This window comes from Terrapene carolina, unplaced genomic scaffold, assembly GCF_002925995.2.
Source record: "Terrapene carolina triunguis isolate 2854851 unplaced genomic scaffold, T_m_triunguis-2.0 Scaffold42, whole genome shotgun sequence".
In the NCBI taxonomy this organism is placed as follows: Eukaryota; Metazoa; Chordata; order Testudines; family Emydidae; genus Terrapene; species Terrapene triunguis.
Genome location: NW_020664393.1, coordinates 42225621 through 42245911, shown reverse-complemented (window position 1 = coordinate 42245911; position 20291 = coordinate 42225621). Strand labels below are relative to the sequence as shown.

The 20291-nt window shown below is 43.8% G+C and overlaps 1 protein-coding gene across 1 annotated transcript in view; it reads right to left on the bottom strand.

Annotated features, from left to right (window-relative positions):
* The window catches only part of GCLC (glutamate-cysteine ligase catalytic subunit), a 51642-nt gene that overhangs the window by 11761 nt on the left and 19590 nt on the right, over nucleotides 1-20291 (bottom strand). The window contains exons 2-7 of the mRNA XM_024221008.3: nucleotides 18047-18159; nucleotides 15790-15972; nucleotides 12873-12986; nucleotides 12166-12224; nucleotides 11946-12082; nucleotides 7194-7268 (exon numbers count right to left, since the gene is read on the bottom strand). Coding sequence (XP_024076776.1) covers nucleotides 7194-7268; nucleotides 11946-12082; nucleotides 12166-12224; nucleotides 12873-12986; nucleotides 15790-15972; nucleotides 18047-18159 — 681 coding nt within the window. The remainder of the gene's footprint in view (nucleotides 1-7193; nucleotides 7269-11945; nucleotides 12083-12165; nucleotides 12225-12872; nucleotides 12987-15789; nucleotides 15973-18046; nucleotides 18160-20291) is intronic.

Below are 20291 nucleotides of genomic sequence, written 5' to 3'. Positions count from 1 at the left end.
CTTGCCAGCTACTCCGACAGAGGTGAAGGAGGGTGGGGTATTGAAATGGACGTGAACAACACATCTCGAAGAACACTTACGAGAAGGTGAGTAACCATTTTTTCTTCTTCGAGTGCTTGTTCACATCGATTCCAATCAGGTGACTCCCAAGCTCTCCCCCGGAGGTGGAGTCGGAGTTAAGGAATCCCTGATCAGAGAACTGCTCTGCCGAAAGCTACATCCTCTCTGGCATGCTGGGTGATGGCATAGTGAGTGGTAAACGTATTCACGGAAGACCAGGTTGCCACTCTGCAGATCTCCTGGAAGGGCACCTGGGCCAGGAAGGTGGCTGATGAGGCTTGTGCTCTTGTCGAGTGGGCTGTAATAGCTGGGGCTGGGACCTTAGCCAGCTCGTAGCAGGTACAGATGCAGTCCGTGATCCAGGAAGACATGCGTTGAGAAGAGACTGGAAGCCCTTTCATCTGGTCCGCCACCGCCAAAAACAGTTGGCTCGATTTCCTGAAAAGCATTGTGCGTTCGATATAGAATGCTAGCGCGCGCCGGACATCCAGTGATTGAAGCCTCTGCGCCTGCGCACTAGCATGAGGCTTGGGATAGAAGACTGGCAGAAAGATGTCTTGGCCAATGTGCAATTGAGACACCACCTTGGGCAGGAATGCTGGGTGAGGCCTGAGTTGTACTTTGTCCTTATGGAAGGCCATGTAGTGCTTTTAGCTTGGACACCCTCCTGGCTGACGTGATGGCAACCAGAAATGCCACTTTCCATGAGAGATACAGAAGGCAGCATGTTGTCAGTGGTTCAAAAGGGGCTCCCATTAGCCTGGAGAGGACCAGATTGAGATCCCAAGCAGGTACAGGTGGTCACAAATGTGGATATAGCCTTTCCATGCCCTTCAGGAAACGCCCTACCATGGGGTTGGTGAACACAGAGCACCCCAACTCTCCCGGGTGGAACACTAAGATAGCCGTGAGGTGTACCCTGATGGACAATCCTGCCAATCCCTGCTGCTTTAGATGCAGTAGATACTCCATGTTGAGCGGTATAGATGCCTGAAGTGGAGGTGTGCGCCGCTGCTCACAGCAGCACGAGAACCTTTTCCACTTGGCTAGGTAAGTGGCCTGGGTGGAAGGTTTCCTGCTACCAAGCAGCACCTTCCCCACCGATTCCGAGCACTGGCACTCTCTTGGGTTTAACCATGAAGCTTCCAAGCCATGAGATGAAGGGACTGGAGGTCTGAGTGAAGGAGGTGACCGTGGTCCTGTGTGATCAGATCGGGGTAGAGCAGCAGTGCGATCGGGGTGTTCACTGACAGCTCCAGAAGTGTGGTGTACCAATGTTGGCATGGCCACGCTGGGGCCAGCAGAATTCCCTTTGCTTTGTCTCTGCGGATCTTGAGCAGCACCTTGTGGACGAGTGGAGCCGGCGGGAAGGCATACATGAGCTGGCCTCCCCCGGGTAGCACGAACGCATCCAAGGTGGAGCTCGGACTGTGTTTTTGGAAAGAGCAGAACATTGGATGCTTCCTGTTGCTCCTGGTCGACCTGGGGAAACCCCCACCTTTGGAAGATGGAATGTATGACGTCTGAATGGATGGACCACTTGTGGTTGTGAAACAACCTGCTGTGGTGGTCTGCAAGCTCGTTCTGAACTCCTGGGAGATAGGACGCCTCCAGGTGAATGGAGTGGGCTATACAAAATTCCTGAAGCTGGAGAGCTTTCCAATAGAGATGGGAGGAGTGGGCTTCGCCCTGCTTATGTAAAACATGGTGGTGGTATTGTCGGTCATCACCGCTACGCACTGGCCCTGTATTCTGGACTGGAAGGTCTGGCAAGCTAGTCGCACAGCTCTGAGCTCCTTGATATTGATGTGGAGTGAGAGCTCAGTCTGTGACCACAGACCCTGTGTCTGGAGATCTCTTAGGTGGGCCCCCATACCCAGAGCTGACACGTCTGTTACTAGGGTCATGGAGCATTGAGGGGTGTTGAAGGGGATTCCTTCGCGGACCGTGCAAGGGTCTAGCCACCAAGGGAGGGATTCTAGAACTCGCTCCGGCACTGTCACTACCGAGTCCAAGTTGTCTTGTCCTGGGTGATAGGTTGACGCGAGCCACGCCTGGAGTGGTCTGAGCCTCAGTCTGGCATGCCTGACCACGTAGGTGCAAGCTGCCATGTGGCCAAGGAGACTCAGGCATCCCCTTGCAGTTGTGGTGGGGTATCACCTGAGAGTCTGGATGATGTCTGAGATTGATTGGAATCGGGACTCCGGCAGGATTGCTCTCGCCTGTACCGAGTCCAGCACCGCCCCAACGAATTCTATTCTTTGGGTCGGTGACAGCGTTGACTTGTTCATGTTGAGGAGTCCTAGTCTGTCGAAAGTGGCTCTGACTAACCGGACTTGAGACTCCACCTGCTCCCTGGAGCATCCCTGCAGCAGCCAGTCATTGAGCTAGGAATACACCTGCACCTGTGACCACTGACATGCACTTGGTGAACACTCGGGGGACTGTGATAGACCAAATGGGAGCACCGTGAACTGATAGTGTTTGTGGTCAACCACAAACCACAGGAAATGTCTGAGAGCTGGACGAATGGCAATGTGAAAGTACACATCTTTCATGTTGAGGGCGGCGTACCAGTCTCCCTTGCCCTTTAGCTTCTGAGGAACCTCCTCCACTGCCCCTATGGCGAAGAGCGATTGCACCTCCTGGATAAGGAGTTGCTCATGAGAAGGATCCCTGAAGAGGGACGGGGAAGGGGGGTAGGAGGGAGGGAAGGAGCAAAACTGGAGAGACTATCCCACTTCTACCGTGCGAAGCACCCAGCGGTCCGACGTTATTTGTGACCAAGCACGGTAGAAGTGTGACAGACGATTCATGAAGCACGGGGAAGGATCTGACATCACAGCAGGTACGCCATCCTTGGGAGTCCCTTCAAAAACTGTTGCTTGGAGCCTGACGATGGCTTGGTTGGGCCCTGTCCCTGCCCCTACGGCGGTAGAAGCCTTGGGTGGGGCTGGTACTGCCTCTGCTGCTGCGGCTGAGGTTTGAAATGCTTGCACTGGGTAGCCAGCATGTTCATCCCCAGCAACTTCACAGTTGCCCTAGAGTCTTCAGGCTGTGCCGCTTTGAGTCGGTCTGGTCCAAGAACAGCCCTGCAGCCTCGAAGGGAAGGTCCTGCAAAGTCTGTTGGACTGCCAGACATAATCCGGACAATTGGAGCCAGGAAGTTCTTCTCATTACCACCCCGGAGGAGAGAGTACGGGCAGCTGAATTAGCCGTGTGAAGGGAGGCCTGTAGGGAGGTCCTCACTACTGCCTTTCCCTCCTCAACTATGGCGGAAAATTCTGCCCTTGACTCCGCCAGAAGCAACTCCTTATACTTGGACATAGAAGTCCAAGAATTAAAGTTGTACCTGCTGAGGATAGCCTGCTGGTTGGCTATCCTAAGCTAGAGGCCCCCTGCGGCATAGATCTTCCTGCCGAAGAGGTCCATGTGTTTAGCCTCCTTAGACTTGGAGGCCAGTGCCTGTTGCACCTGACGCTCCTTTTCATTTACCGCCGAGACCACCAGGGAGCAAGGGCGTGGGTGCGAGAAGAGGTACTCATAGCCCTTGGAAGGGACAAAGTACTTCCTCTCTGCGCACCTGGCAGTGGGTGGAGTGGAGACTGGAGTCTGCCACAGGGTGTTGTTAGTGTTTTGGACGGTCTTTATCAGTGGTAGCGCCACCCAGGAAGGACTTTCTGGGGCCAAAATGTCTACCATAGGGTCCTCTGTCTCGACCACTTCCACTGCCTGCAGGCCCATGTTGTGGGCAATGCGATGGAGCAGGTCTTGGTGTGCCCTGTGGTCAATAGGCGGGTGCCCTGAAGCTGATGCCTCTGCTACTGCCTCATCGGGCGAGGAAGATGAGGTGGCAAGTGGTGGTACAGGGTTCTCCTGGCTCTCGAGCTGCCTGGGTTGCTCCTGGACTGTACCAGGCTCCACTACTGGCTCAGTCGGGGCGGCTGTCTCGTGGACTAGTGGCAGGTCCTGAGATGGTTCCGATCCCACCTCTGCAGTCTGAGGAGGCGGCTTGGAGAGGGCAGCTTCAGCTCCCCGAGGTGCAGATCTATCTCTAGGTGACTGGGAATGTGACCTCGGGATGCCACCAGACCTAGAGCCTCTGGACGGGGTACCCTGGGCAAGATGGTTAGCACGGGGGGTCCAAAAGGGCCATTGAATGGGAAGATGCCACTATGGCTGCCAGGCCGCATGCGCATCCCTTCGGCATCTGTCCGACTCATTGACTGGGCCTCGAATAATACGAGTCTGCGTCAGACTCTAAAGAGCCCGAGGGTGCTGAGTGGAAGAGGCAGGGGACCAATGCCACAATGATCTCGTCGAGAATTGGCGCCAATGGTCTGATGATGGGGACTGGTGCCGGCGATCACCTGCTGGGCTCCGGTGCCGCTTGTTGGTGCCAGTCCTGCAAAGGTGTTGTGGACCGGTGCCAATCCATCCTCGTGGAGATAGATTGCCGTGTTCCCGGTGCCGGGCGTGTTCCCGCTGGACTCTGTGCCAGGGAGTGATGTTGCGGTGACCGGGATTGGGAACAGTACCGGATGCGGTGCCGGTCCGGTGACTGGGAATGCCGCATCATGGCGGGCTTGCCTCTGGATGGTACTGGTCTTGATGGTACCGGAGGCTTGTCCCTAATAACTGGAGGCTGAGCTGCAGTTGTCTGTAGGAGATCTCTTGCTGCTTCAAATGTGTCTGGGATGGACGGTGGATCCAACATCTCCACCTGGCACTGCCCTGCTGGAGAGTCGCAATGTGCCAGACTCGACGGTGCCTTCTGGGGCGCCGGAGTCAACGGCACTGACTCTTGCTGTCTGGGAGCTGGGTCCTTTCTCGGGTGCAGCAAAGCGTCCCCTGGCAGTCCTGCAGCTCTCTGAGGAGAGCGCCCTCTCTGTCTTTTTATGCCACCTGCAGGGCACTGGGGAAGTTGAGTGGTGCCAGGCTGCTGCTCCCTGTTGTGGTGCCAGGGATCACTGGTGCTGAGGGCCTCTCGCACTAGAGTCCTTCCTCAGCCCACAGTCGTGAACTGATGCCGGAGCGCTCCGCACCAAAGTGCTTGGGCCCAAGCCTTGGCGGTCTGAAGCCGCTGGATGAAGTGAGGATTCCATGAGCAGCTGCTTCAAATGGAAACTCCACTCCTTTTTTGTCCTAGGTTTAAAAACTCTGCAGATTTTGCAGCGCTCAGTCTGATGCACCTCCCCCAGACACCCCAGGCAAGTGTAATGGGGGTCACTATTTGGCATGGGCTTGTGACATGAGCTGCAAGACTTAAAGCCTTGGGCTCACAGCATGCCCCAGAGCCCAAGAAGGCATGAGGGGATTGGGAAGATCCCACTCAAACACCTATACTAACTATAACTATACTAACAACTACAAAACTAGAAAACAAGAAGAACTAGACTAGGTAACTGCGCTAAGGGAGCACTTGCAAAGCAAGGGAGTCACAGTTCCAACAGCTGCCCCGGACAGTAAGAAGGAACTGAAGGGGGGTTAGGTCGACAGGGTCATATATTGAGCGCCATGAAGGTGCCACTCCAGGGGGCTCCCCAGCCGACCCAACGAGAGCTGCTAAGGGAAAAACTTTCCGATGACCGTGCACACGGCGCACGCACACCTGATTGGAATCGACGTGAACAAGCACTCAAAGAACTGTACAGAAAGTTTACTTTTGAGCTCCTGTATACACACGCCTATAAAAAAATGTATTATGTACTCAGAGCCCAAACTATTATTGGGGGCAGGAGTGGGAGTGATTTTTTTTGCTCACCCCCATGCTGTTGCTATACCAACCCTCTGCTGATGCAGGACAGCACATTTCTTCTTCAGAAGCCATTGCCATTAACCGACCACATAGAAAGGAGAGTTATTTACCTAGTAGCTGATGTTCTCCAAATATATTGCCTCTATAGATCCACATTTAAGGAGCTACAACGTGAGATCTACAGAAATAATTTCATAATGGACAAACAAATATTGTGCTACCATACTTCCACTTCTGTCAGCAAACTTAATTTGACCAACATTTTATCTTGTTAAACTCAATGACCAGTTATTACTGAAGTGATTAGTTCATTTAGCCTACTCTAGCTGTATCTGTAAGTCCAAGCTGGTAGTTGGAGCCTATAATATTAAGGTTGCCTAACACTCCCCATTACAAGACACTGTTTTCTGTCATTTATACAAATCTTACCAGAATTAAACCATCTGGGCTGAAAATTTTCATGCAGGGTGTCTGCCTCAAGCTAAATTCTTTTGGAAAGTTTCAGCAAAAACGGTTCAGCCATTTCCATGAAAAAAGTAAGGAAAAAATACATTTTACACATGTTGAAAAATTCTTACAACCATTTCATTGAGAAAGTCTAGTGCTTCCTTGCTTTGGAGTGGGACTTGAAATTTGGCAGGTGCATTGCCCTAATGTCAAGAATGTGCTTTTTGCCAACCCTGTGAAAAATTGTTCGGGGGAAAAAAAAAAAAATCAGTTTGCCTAACAGCCTTTCAAAACAGGCTGCCAGATTCACATTTGAAAATGGAACTAAAGCTCCTAACATTTTGAAAAAGTTACTTATAAACTTTGCCCTTTATCACTCCCCCATTTGCCTTTACTGTTACCTTTTCATCATGTCATGCCTAAATTGAGACTGTAAGCTCTTTGGAAAGGAGGCTTGCCTTTTGTTTGTTTGCTATAAAATAAAGCCTGATTATTTTAGTTTACTTTTTTAAAAAGTATATCCTGTACATGTTACAAGATTACATGAGAGCACAGTCATTTACAGTTTGGTAAAAGTTACTAAAAAACCCCAAAAATAATTTAATTGACGTGACTTCTGCAGCCAAACTGTTTTGTTAATTTCTGCCTACGAGTAGAATAAGCCACACATGTACTATGGCAATCAGCACATTAGTTATAGATTTCCCCCCCAGATATACTACTGTTACTGTACAACCACCTAATGTAGCACTTTCCATTTTTGCTGAAGACCATATTTTTCAAAACACTGGTAGAAAAGATTACCTGATGCACTAATTTATTTAGGTTTGTAACTAGAAGATAGAAAGGTCTTTTTTATAGGACATTTTAAGCTTTATGTTTTTTGTACAGTAAATAGAACTTTATCGCCAAACATGCTATTACTCACCACAATAGGACATATTGGGGCTAGCTGATCATAAAGGCATCTTGCTTCAGAAATGCTGCAAGCCTGGAATGTTACCTGGTAGAAGAAGTAAGATTATTACACAAAAGCAAGTCTGCAGGCTCTAGACCATCTATTGGAACCAGCGGTATTCTGAAAGTCACTTCCACTGTCTATTTTAATTTGTCCATGGACTGAGGATCTTTGCTGCCAGTGTTTCCAGTAGCAACCATGTCACAAACTTCAACACTTCAATGTTCATCAAAGATTTTAGGTTGCATTACAAGGGCACTCAGATGCTGGGGCTGTAGCTCAAATGTTAGCCAGGACCAAAAGAAATGAGGACTAACATCTCTAATGAACATGAGCTGCTAATACACCCATTAAGCAGCATTCCAGAAGCCAGCTCCCTCAAAGAAACACAGTCAGAAAGGATTACAAGTCATAGCATTTATTTGACATTACAGGTAAATTTGTTTTTACAGAATCCTTTAATCCAAGATCCTTTTGTGAGCTCCAGCCTAATTATAGGTTATTGTAAAACTGGGGGGGAAATGCAAGTGCTTTGGTGTAATTTAAAGTTTCTGTAAAAATGTACATTTGCCCGTATTAGAGAGAGCCCTGCTGGCTGTGCATTATGTCTCCATGTAGACAAAACATGAGTTACTGAAAAGGCTTTTTCCCTCCTGTTTCTCCGCTTTAAACTTTGTGACATTACAAAAACAGGAACCATCCCCAAGATAATTGTACTCTCTTTGTCACCACTTGAACTCACGTAGCAGAGATTGCTGCACTAGGGGAGAGAGAGGATAAAATGGGATCCAGCTGGGGCTACCCCTCCCCCAGCACTCCATTAGACCTAGAACTGTGTAGGCAAGACCACCTCAACACTCTGGGAACACTAACACATAGGGGGTACTTCCCCCATGTGGGCTTGGGAGAAAACTGCAGAGAGGCCACCAGAAACTCCAGCTGGCCAGGGCAGCTAAAGCAGGGACCTTTGGGCAACCGGGAGAAGTTTGTACAGTTTTGACTGGATTGCTTCTGCCCTGTGCTGACTGGCTGTTTGCTTCAACCCTCCCACTCCCCTTTCCTCACAGTCTCTTCACCTCAGCTTCATTCTACACCTGCCCCTTTTACCCTCTTCCCCATTCCCCCCCCACTTACCTTTCCATTTAGTTTATCCCCTCCCCTAACCCTTCAATAAAAATTGTGAAACCAACTTGACATTTGCTGCCATCACACCGTTCTCTCTGCTTGTATGTTATACCCTTTCCCCAACCCTGCGCCTACCTCGAATATTTAGATAGCAAACTATTTAGAGCAGGGACAGTCTACTACTCTGTTTGTACAATGCCTAACACAACTGGGCCCCACTCCTGGTTGGTCCTTAGGCACTATCACAACAAACATTATTAACTGCAACATTACAAGGTTGCCAGTTTTCCTCCTGAAGAAATTACAATTGAAACTGTGTAAAATATAGACACCTCCCCCACAATCCCATGATCTCTACTACTGAACCCCACATATTTCCCTTCAAGGAACAGTAAAATAAACTTTGAAAGCCTCTTTCAAAAGAAGCGTTTAGCACTGGAACAAGACATACAAATTAGTTTTACCCCTGCCTCTTTTTTTTTTTTTTTTTTTTTTTTTTTTTTTAAGAGGAGCACTCAGTGGGATCTTCCCTAGGTTAGTTTTGCTTGCAACCAATTTAACAGATATGGAAGTAAGGTGGATAAAATTAAACTAAAGGGATTTAAATAATCAATTTTAAGCAAAGGAGTATCATCTGTAGTTAGTGAATAGAACTGATTGTTTCTGGTCACCATGTCCTTCACGATATTAGACTTAGTAGATCTCACCCTTTCACACCTAGTTTTTATTCATAGATTGGAAGAAGGGAGAAAAAACCTCAACTTTCCTGCATTTTCAACTCTCGATTGGTTTGTTCAATGACTAGTTCATTCAAAGTTAACTAAACTAGTTGAAGGGTACCACATCAAAGAAAAACACACAGCTTGCCCGTGCCAGCCAGCTTGGTCTGCAGCGATGTTTCATTACCGTGTAGCCTTCTAGGCTAAGTCTACACAGCAATGAAACATCCCCACAGCCTGAGCTCTGCGAGCTCAAGTCGGCTGGCACTGGCCAGCCACAGGTTTTTCTTTGCTGTGTAGACATACCTGAATAAACTGAAATGAAGAAATTCTCTTTTCACCTACAGAAGAGGCTACTGCTGTCAAAAGCTGGTTTAAGTCTCTCAATTCTTAACTTACTGTACTGTGTTATCAGCTAATGCTCAGAACATGATACCTGATTAATTTAATGTTACAGATTAATGTAAATGGAAGAAGTGCTTCAAGTTGATTTGACAGCAGCAGCAAAAAAGAAATGTTTCAGTGATACTGATTATCATCTTTGTTTATTATGCCAAAAGATCTATTGAGATTAAGAGGTCAGCATTAAGCCAGAAATCACTTGAATCCACTCACAAGTGGTATACCCATAGTTACATAACATACATTAAATAACTTTAGGGTTGTAATTGTCATGTATTACAAAATCCTTGTTCTTTAATTTGGCCGTGATCATTTTTAGGCATAAACGGGGAGACAAAGAGTACTGACTAACTGCTGAATCTTTGAGTACTATCACTGCTCACCTGGTTAAACACAACGCTCAGTGGCACCTTACATGCTATGAGAAGTGCACCCATAAACTGAAATTTGACAAGGTTGGAGAGGAAATACATCAAGCATCCAGAAAACAATGAAGATGTTGGGACAAGTGCCAGCTATGGCACTTATACTAGGTCCCATTACATGCGCTTGTGATCCACTATAACCCCCAGATCCCTTTCTGCAGTACTCCCTTCCTAGGTGACATACATAAAGATGACAGGTTTCAGAGTAGCAGCCGTGTAAGTTTTTGATGATGATAGAAAATATGGACATATTTATAATGTCCAATCTAAACCTCCCTTGCTGCAATTTAAGCCTGTTGCTTCTTGTCCTATCCTCAGAGATTAAGAACAACAGTTTTTCTCCCTCCTCCTTGTAACAACCTTTTATGTACTTGAAAACTGTTATGTCCCCCCTCAGTCTTCTCTTTTCGAGACTAAACAAACCCAATTTTTTCAGTCTTCCCTCATAGGTCATGTTTTCTAGACCTTTAATCATTTTTGTTGCTCTTCTCTGGACTTTCTCCAATTTGTCCACATCTTCCCTGAAATGTGGCGCCCAGAACTGGACACAATATTCCAGTTGAGGCCTAATCAGCACAGAGTAGACCGGAAGAATTATTTCTCGTGTCTTGTTTACAATACTCCTGCGAATACATCCCAGAATGATGTTTGCTTTTTTTACAACAGCGTTACACTGTTGACTCATATTTAGCTTGTGATCCACTATGACCCCCAGATCCCTTTCTGCAGTACTCCCTTCCTAGGTGACATACATAAAGATGATAGAAAATATGGACATATTTAAAGAATTAATGCTGCATATAAATGTTTAACACTGCAAAAGGAGTCTGGATGTATTATTGCATGGATCCTCCGTAGCTGCGTTTGTAGTGAGCTTTCTCCCCTCAATGATGTGTAACTCGCTGTCAGTGAGATTTTATTTTTTGTTCGTTCATTCATTCTTTAGTCTTTTAATCTGGAACAAAGGTGTTTTGAAATGAATACTACAAGTGCAGCCTACAGAACGCTGCGAAACAAGAAGCACGTAGAAGATTCTATTTAATTCCATGGAGGCATAACAATGATCTCTTCCTGGTTACCAAGAAAAAAGCAACAACAAAGACAGAAGCTATCATCACAAAGTCCAACACAAGGAACTACCTCAGCCATCAGCCCTTTGTGCAAAATTACTACAGTAGAGTGACACTCAGAATAACCAAATTTAAAAGGTACTGGAGCACTGTGAAATGCCAAACTGTTACTCTATCTTAAGTAAAAATCAAATTAGTAACTAGGGAAGAGAGATGGAAAGGTACAGAGGGGAAGATTTGCTTGTGCAAGGATTACGTGCCTGTTAGTAAATAATGGCAGAAAAATACCTGTGTGGATTAATTAGGAGGTTCACAGCATGGTTAAAGAAAAGAACACATCTAAAAATATCTATGAAGAAAGAATTTTACACAGGTGTAAAATATAAAAAAATAGCAATGGCATTTATATTTATTTAAAGGTGCTCTGTAATTTAAAATGTTCCAGAGAGCTTTCCCTAACCCTGTTCTTAGTTTTTTGACCCCTTTCTCAAAAGTCCACCTGCAAGCTGGGTGACCTGCACCTATTTCCTCAAAGTGTGGCCTGCTAAGGACTGACGTGAGATTCTGCTTAAGGTTTTTCACCAATCCAAAAACATACTTCAGTCCTGATCTGCACGTCTTCCACACCTTAACGTGGTGGAGCTCCAAGACAAGGTGCTTGGCTAAATAAAGGGGCCTATTCAGCACAATCATCAAGACACGCAAACCGTGTTCCAAGCCTTGCTCTCTTTATCAATGAAGACTAAAAATGGGCCCTACCAACAATATAAATTGAATATAACCTTTCTATAAAGAAGTTAAATATTGGCAAATTATCAAGTTACAATATAAAATTAGACAACGGTGAACTGTGGACAGTGGACTGTCCTCAACTGGATTTTGAGAATGTATCTTACACAGTGTGATGCTATTTGCAAATTTATAGGGCCGATAATGTCATTGCATTATTTTACAACATTTTGAGACTCAGATGTATTTTACCTGAAGGCAGCAGTTGCCCATTCCAAAACCCATGGCATCCATATATATATGGTCTGGTTTAGCTGCTTTTGCTGCTTCTCCATCATCCTTAGGAAATGTTTCTATAAGTGGTGATGGAGTATTCTTATCTTTAAATACTGTGAGGAAAATACAAGTATTCAGTAAGTAAAGTATCAGACATAGATCAATTACTTGAAGAAAACCACTAGCATTTACTCACTTGGTACATTTATCACTACTTTCTCTCCTCTTCGGTGTCGAATGTTTCTGGTCAGAGTACTAAAATTTAAAGAGTTTAGATTAAATGCTTTTTCCAGGAGAAACTTCCAAACATTTGTCCACTTAGCCTCTCACTCATTTTCATTTGTACTGTAGCAGATTTGGTCCTTCACTGAAGTCAATTCTATTTTTTGTGACAATAATATCACAAGCAGAATAAAGAAGCCTATGATCTATGGGAGAATGGGGCAAGGGAAGTTTTGCAAAGGTTAAGTCTTATGCTGTAATAAAAGCCTCTGCAAAACTACACAATATTGTCCACCTCAAATAGGTTGGCTCCATGCTCCAGTTAGATTCCAAGATGGTTGTGATGTTTCCAAAATAATGAACGTTGGGACTTCACTTTGAGCAGGAGTGGGATGACTGTGCCAGGACTTAAGGAAAACAGTCAATTTTAAGGTAACGTACTGAATGATATTAACCATGTGGTGGATTCTGCCAGTATCAGGCTAAAGTTGCTGAAATTGTGATTTACCTTTATAGGTCACCTTGATAGTAAATATGTAACATTACATCTTTGTCTATGTCCCTGGGACTTGTACAGCAATTATTCACATAGCTCTGCATTCCACTTACACAATTTTATCATAGTGTATTAAATATATACATAAAGAGTTGTTCTTCTTTCTCTTCAAAACTCACTCTTACCTAAATCTAGGATGTTTGTTGATAGCTTCATCTGGAAAGAAGAGAGACTTTGAAGCGCCTCCTTCTACTGGCGTCGGCTCACATTCCGGTAGCGTAAATCCAGGACATCCTAATCTATAGATGACAATTTGAGTAAATCATAAATTAAATAGATTATAATTTTATGTTATTAAATGCCCTGTGGTTAGGTGAGACTAGGATCTTAATAGACAAAGGAATAAAAATGGTGAAAAAAATATATTTACCGTAGGTATTTCTAAGGCACTTTTCAGTGTTACCTAATCACCAGTAGTCATTAACACAGAAAGGGGCCTTATGGCAGTCACTATTAAAAGGTCAGTATTTGCCAACAATTACCACAGTTATAGACTGTGGTTGCAATAAGTGGAATCTCATACCACTATGTGTTAATGGATGGTAAATACTCACTTTTTAATGGCAAACACTAAAAGAAGCTTTAGAAAATTAGTCCTCATGTATGTCATAGTATGCATTAGCACTCGTGATTATTAAAAGTGAAATGCAATGACATTCTCTACCCTCAACTGCTCCTTTTTATGGTACTGTTTAATTCAAATCCCTAAAGTAATCTATTTCAGTAGTGTTTACAATAGTTTACTTGTCATTGTTAAAGGGACAAAGTCAACCTGAAAACTAGTTAATTTCAGAAGAGTAAGTAGTAGTTTCAGATACTACATATGTCCCAGGACCCCCTGCCAATTTGTGATTTTACAAATTAAAAATGCTCTTCTCCCTCTGCTGTATGAAACACTCACACAAACATGGAAAACTGAATGCACACGTAACAGTGAAATAGACTAAACAAAGTGTTGTGAAATGCACAAAGTATACCAAAATAATCCCCCTCATCTTTCAGTTATGGTAGATTTACGAGTCGCCTATTGTCACATCCCTGGACAACCTGCCCTTTCTGAGATCTTGAGTGCACCTCTTTCAAGTGGCAGGTCCATGCCTCCACTTCTCTTTGGAGTGGGATACCACAACCCAACCACTCTCGACTGGGTCTTCGGGTTATACCTTCCCAGCTGCCAACCGGGTTTCCTAGCAGTCCAAGCAGTCCAACTGGACTTGGACGCTGCCAGAGTTCTCCTTCATGGGCTATGGTCAGTAATATCATGCAGTGACTCAGAAGCAGTTTCTCTGAAACAAAGTATGATTTATTTGCCCAAACTGTACACAGAGCTCAGAGAAGTAGACACAAAAAATAAAAAGATCTCTATGCATATGGTCTTAAATACACTTGGCATTCCCCTCAAATCTCTAGGCAGACATGATTTAGCTTTGGTGTCCCCTGTCCTTTCTGGGCACTAAATTACAGCAAGGTGGCTGCAGACCCTAGCTCTCAAGTCTGTCTGTCAGCCGCGCTGTATGCTAACTCTGGGTCCCCCATCAGCTTCCAGATGAGTTGTCCACTACCCCCTGCCCACCCCTTTCTGCCAGGAACACCTCTTTAAACTCACAGGGACTTTTGATCTCAGTCCTAGCCTTAGGAAGAGGAAAAACATCCTAATCCATATGGTGCCAGCCAGGCAGGTTCTTCCCCCAACTGATGGCCCAGCCATTGTTGTCTTAACTCCTTTGAAGCAGGTACCTGAGAGGCTGTCTTATCTGTGTCATTGTTTCACCCTTTTTTGGTACCTTAACAGCTCCCCTTTATAGCCTCCTTTGATTTGACTACATGCATTCAGTCTACAGTAATGTAAAATTCATTTTCTGAATTTGAAAACTGCACGGCTTTAGGGAAACCTACATTTCATGTTTAGTATTCTTACGGCAACTTAGAAGCCAATGAAATGTACATATTTTATATGATAACCTCTAATCATTCTCTTTGACACTAATCAGAAATTGTTAAAGTAGAAGATATATATCTAATTTTTAATAAGAAAGTCAAACAGTAGCGAAGATGGAGGTAAGTGTGTGAGTGATTGACTTACTCCACACCACATGCTATGTATGACCAAGGCTATGCTTTTTAAAGCAACCCCCCATGTTGTAAAATAAAACCTGGTTGCACATAAACAAGCAATTCAGCATACCTTACGATACTCAAAGTTAAAGATTTTTTTAAGATTTGGCATAATATTTCATGTAGTGTAGCATTTGTTACAGTTTAATTTGAGACATTACAGGCTGCCTTATCAGATAAAAATGTAACATTTAACACTAACTGGCATACACCACACAGTCTGCATGACCAGACAAACTGTATCACTCTGATCTTTAAGAGTGAAGCCTACTGATCTGACCAAATTCAGAATCAGACGACTCTAGTTCTATTTCCAGCTTGGCCAATGACTTGCTGTGAAACAGGAGGCAAATTCTAGCCTCTTTAGGCTTCAGTGTCTGTAAAATGGGCATAGTAATGCATACTCACCTTTCCCAAGTGTTTTGAGTTTTACAAATAGGCGATACTACAAGCACTGCTAATTAATTTTAATAAGCACATTTCTATACCCCCTTTTTACTGCTCCTGCTTGGGAGAACTACAGCAGCTTTCATTGTTTTTCATAAACTTTCCAGATGCCTGCAATTTATATTCATTTTATATTGCATTAATTTCAGTAAATGTCTTCAGTAAGAAGCAAAGCTATTGGGGAATGCTTGAAAGTGACCTACAAGAATGAAAAATTAGGCAAAGCACATCAGCATCAACAGGAAATAACTTTTTGGGAAACAAGATTTATCTATATAGCCAAATCATCAAAAATAAATTATGTGACACACACAGCTGCACTGACTGACCTGAACAGCAAGAGCTAGAAGTGAGATAAATTCATCTCCTTTTCTTTTCAAACTGAAAATCACTTACATGACAAGTGTTCATCAGCCCCACAGAGGCCACTCAGCCCACAACCTTACATTTGTACTTCTCAAAAAAAATATAGCATCTAACCTTGGAAATGATGTCACAGTACAAAGAGCCTCATCTTCTTTCAACACAGAAGCAGCCTCCTGCCGTCGTTTCCTCATGTTGTCCTGTACAGTGTTAAATTCAGACATGGTTCCTCCATATGGCTGCCCAGGTGTCCCTTCAATCATATAGCTTCCATATTCTGGACGCCAAAGTGTTGGGTGGCTGGAATGGAAGAATAGCATAGTTTAAATATTTTTATACAACTACAAAAGAGATAGATTATTAAATATGAATTATAGGGAAGACTAGAACCTTTGTGAAAGATTGCATATTTCAAAAACTTACCAAGTCTCTAAAATTCTATGGAATTAGAAATTTGATAAAACCTATCTTGCAGAATGTGAGAGAAGTAGTAGTTTCTACCATTTAAGTGCTGTATGACTGTGACAGATTTCTATTACAGGCAGAGCTAGTAGTGCCGTTTGTAGTTAAGATAATTATGGAAAGTGTTAGGCAAAGATCCTGTTTTCAAGTTGCTTACAACTTTGCCAAACTTCAACCATTTGGGCTGAAATTTTGCATGCTGGGTATGCTGGAGGTTGATATTTTTCCTGTTAAAGTTTCAGCTAAACTGTTCTGTTTTTTCCATGATCAAGTGTAGGGGAAAATACACTGTTTTGCCCATGTTACAAAATTCTTACATCTGTTTTGTTGAGAAGCTCTAGTGCCTCCATGCTTTGGAGCAGGGACTTACCATGGTGTCACAGATGTGCTTTTTGCTTTCTGTGACGGTGTGTACCTACCCCACACTGGTTCAGCAAGCGTTAAGCACACTCTGTGGGCAGAGGAAGCCACACCCCCTCGTCCCTGCTGGACATGCTCCAGCTGGAACCAGGACATAAAAAGGAGCAGCTCAGCTCAGTCTGGGCTGACACTCGAAGGGCATGGATGTGCGTTGCAGGCTCCTGCAAAGAGACTGCTGGCGCTCCAGGACGTAGAGGCCAGCTGGGCTGCAGCACCAACTGCATTAAAAAAACCTGTATTAACCTATATTAAAAGAACAATAAGCTTGCAAAGTCAAGCACTCAAAAAAGTCAGGAAAAGTCAGAATTAAGGTTGCACGTGTAGCCCTAATTCAAACCCTGGTCTGACCCCAGGACCTCTGCCTCTTTCAGTGAACAGACATTTAATATTCTTTTTTATTCTCAATCAGCATGAGGCCCCAGGCCTAATTTAATATATACTATACATATACTGCTCTGAATACAAAATTATTAATTTCCTCCTGGGCATTTCTCTTGTGCTCTTACGGTATCTGAATGCTTCAAACATTTGTCTTCACAATACCTCTGTGATATTAGGTGTTATTTTCATATTACAGATGGGGAACAGAGATTGCCCAAAAAAGCCAAAATTGTCAAGTGTCAACTAAACTTTAGGTGCCCAACTTGAAACACCTAAGGCCTGATTTTTCAGAGAACTCAGCATTTTTATAGCACTTTTTATATTGAAAACACAAGTCCCATTTGGGAAAGTTGCAGCTGAGTTGTCAGCCATAGGATCTCAAGTTGGGCACAGAGAAAACAGGGAACATGCACTTAAGGACATGTCTACATGGCAAAAAACAAAACAAAAAAACCCATACCTGTGGCAGAGAGTCTCAGAGCCGAGTTCTACAGATTCAGACTTGGGCTCACGAGGATCACACTATGAAGCTAAAAAAAGCTGTGTAGATGTTTGGACTCAGGGTGAAACCCACTCTGTCCCTAGGCTTCAGAACCCAAGCCTCAATGTCTAAACGGCTTTTCAGTGCTATAGCATAAGTTGAAGTCTGTAGATCGAGGCTCTGAGATGCACTGCCAGAGGGTTGGGTTGTTTTTATTTGTTTTGGTTTTTTTTCCATTTTAGACATATGACAAAATGTTCAGTTGGCCAGAAAGAGCTGCCCAGCATCACATAGAAACTCCATGGCAGAGGTAGGGATAGAATCCAGTTCTCCAGGGTAACATTCAACTGTGAGACCTTCCTTTTTATTTATTTATTTATTTTTTAATTCCTGCAATTCCCTGCCCAATTCACTACACACCTTCCAACTTCTGCAACAAATACTAAGGCAGGAGTCCTACAGACAACAACCTCCTTCATCACGCAAACCTGATTCCTGCCCAGAACACCACCCATCCTGTGTGCTGAATAAGGCAGGGGTCTTATGGGGGAAAAATCATATGTGATCATGTAATTAAAGATTGTACAATAGTGCATTTTCACAAGGAGATAAAAAGAAACTGCTACTTACTTGGGATTGACTCTTTCCCCCTTCTCTTGCAGTGTATAAAGAACTTCTTCTCCAGTTAGTGACAAACGTACTTTCTTATGTTCATGATCAAAAGCTACCAACATATATTCCACCTATTGTAAATAATGAATGAAAACACACAAAATGTTAGCATTTAGGAACATTTTTAAAAGTGTTAAAACAGTAGGGAAAGTTATACACAAACTGATAAGAGCCCCTGGAATAGACAGTTTCTTTGTATAGTATGTATCATGAAATTGTAAATTTATTGAAATATTAAAATAAAAGAGACTGTTAAATGCATTAGACGTTTAACTACTAACCTGGTTTTCATTTAATAGCCAGCTGGATTTGTTGAAAGTTCAGCTATATAGTTCTGGATATCAAATTTGATGAGTTATTGGCAAAAAGTAGTTGCACTATGGATTTATTGTGCTGAGCATGTTAACGATATAAGCAAGTAGGTCTGAGTTAATTTATTGTTTTAAATTTTTTTTCTTTCAAAACAGGAGATGCAAACTATTGAAGACTGCTCAAAACAAAGCAGTTATTTTTATCCTTCACGTTTTTAAATGAGTTTCAACAGATCCCAACTAACATCAAAAAGACACTATATCATAGGTTCACGTGAACAGCTAACAGAAATTCTACACCCATGACACACACCAGGGTCTAGAAACAAACAGAGCCGATATTTAACTAGTTTTCAATACATATATAATTTTTCATCATTCACTACCACTTCAACTGACTTACAACCATGCAAGAGCACCTTTAATTTTGTCCTCGTTTGTTCTGTAATGAAAAAATGCTGGTGGATACAGAAAAGTTATTTTCCTTCTCCCCCTTATTGCCTAATTCAGGAATCTGAGTGAGAGAGCCTCCACAAACTAAAAAGCAATTCTCAGCAACACTATCTGATTTGGAGTTTGGATGCCAAGCCATTTGGAGATGAGAGCTAACGTGGAGTACCTTCTTTCCCCTTCACAGAGTCTAATCACTATTCAGCACAGCACTGTCACAATTAACAGTTGTATGTGCATTTGTGGTCCTAGTTGCAGGGAGAGTGCAACTTGTCAGTTTCATTTAACTAAACTATCTGCTGCCAGTTCTTTTACAAAGATGTCCCAATGCTCATAAAAAAAATCGGCATCTGGATGAACAGCTGGCTCAAACCAAACCCAGCCAAGATTTAAGTGAAGTTGGTTGGGTTGGGTTGGGAAAATAGTTCAAAAAACTAGCTAGGTCACTATCCTGCTTCCAATCTAAGGTACCTACCCCCCATTCAAAGTGAGGAGAAGCCTTGAGCTCCTGGTAGACCACCAACCCTAGATGACTGGCAACTATAATATGGAGAAATATCTTCTTTCATCTTCAGCCTGTTAGACTTTATCCCTTCCTCTTGGATGGATCGGGCTGACAATCAACACATGAGCCATCTCCTTCTAGATTACTGGAATTATGTGCACCAGGGGGTAGAGGCAGAACAAATCCAGAGGATCCAGCTTGTTTAGAATGCAGTAGCTCATCTTAGCACGATCGACAGCTGTGAGAACATGACCTCTGTGCTCCAATCTCACCACTGGCTATTAGTCTTGTGTGATCAAAACCTTGAAAAATGGTTTTAAGGCCATCAACCAGCTACCTCACTGACCCTCATCTCCACTTATAAATCTCTAGGACAGCTGCATTCCAAGACAATGCAGCTAACAAGCATTAGGATGAAAAGCATTAGAGCCAGAGAAAGCATTCTTAGCAGAGAGGGGGCCGATTGTTGAATAAGTTGTCAGAGATTTCTTTAGATTTAACATTGGGGGGAGGGGGAGTAACATCCATAGAAAAAGCTCTGAGGGGCCTGAGAATTGGACTTACGATAACTAATCAGCATTAATACGAATATACAAATATTAATTCCATCAGTCTTAAATAATCAAACCTCATCTCAGACAGCACACAGTGGGGAAAAAAAAAAAAAAAGACTCTTAAAAAACCCGCACCCCTATGTCTTACTCAAATCCCTATCAAACAGAGGGCTGTGTGTGTGCATGGAGTGTCACCAAGTTCAGACCATTTTGGATCCAGGAGGGACAGCAAGTTCCAAGGTCGTGTAGTTCTAGCAGAGTACACCCAGTTAGCAGCCCCCTCTCTTTTTAATACAGGAGATCCAGTTCAAGAGCCACTGCTGACCTCACAGCAGTGATAGCATAGAACAGGGAGAAAGGTGATCTCAGGTAGGCAAGACCCA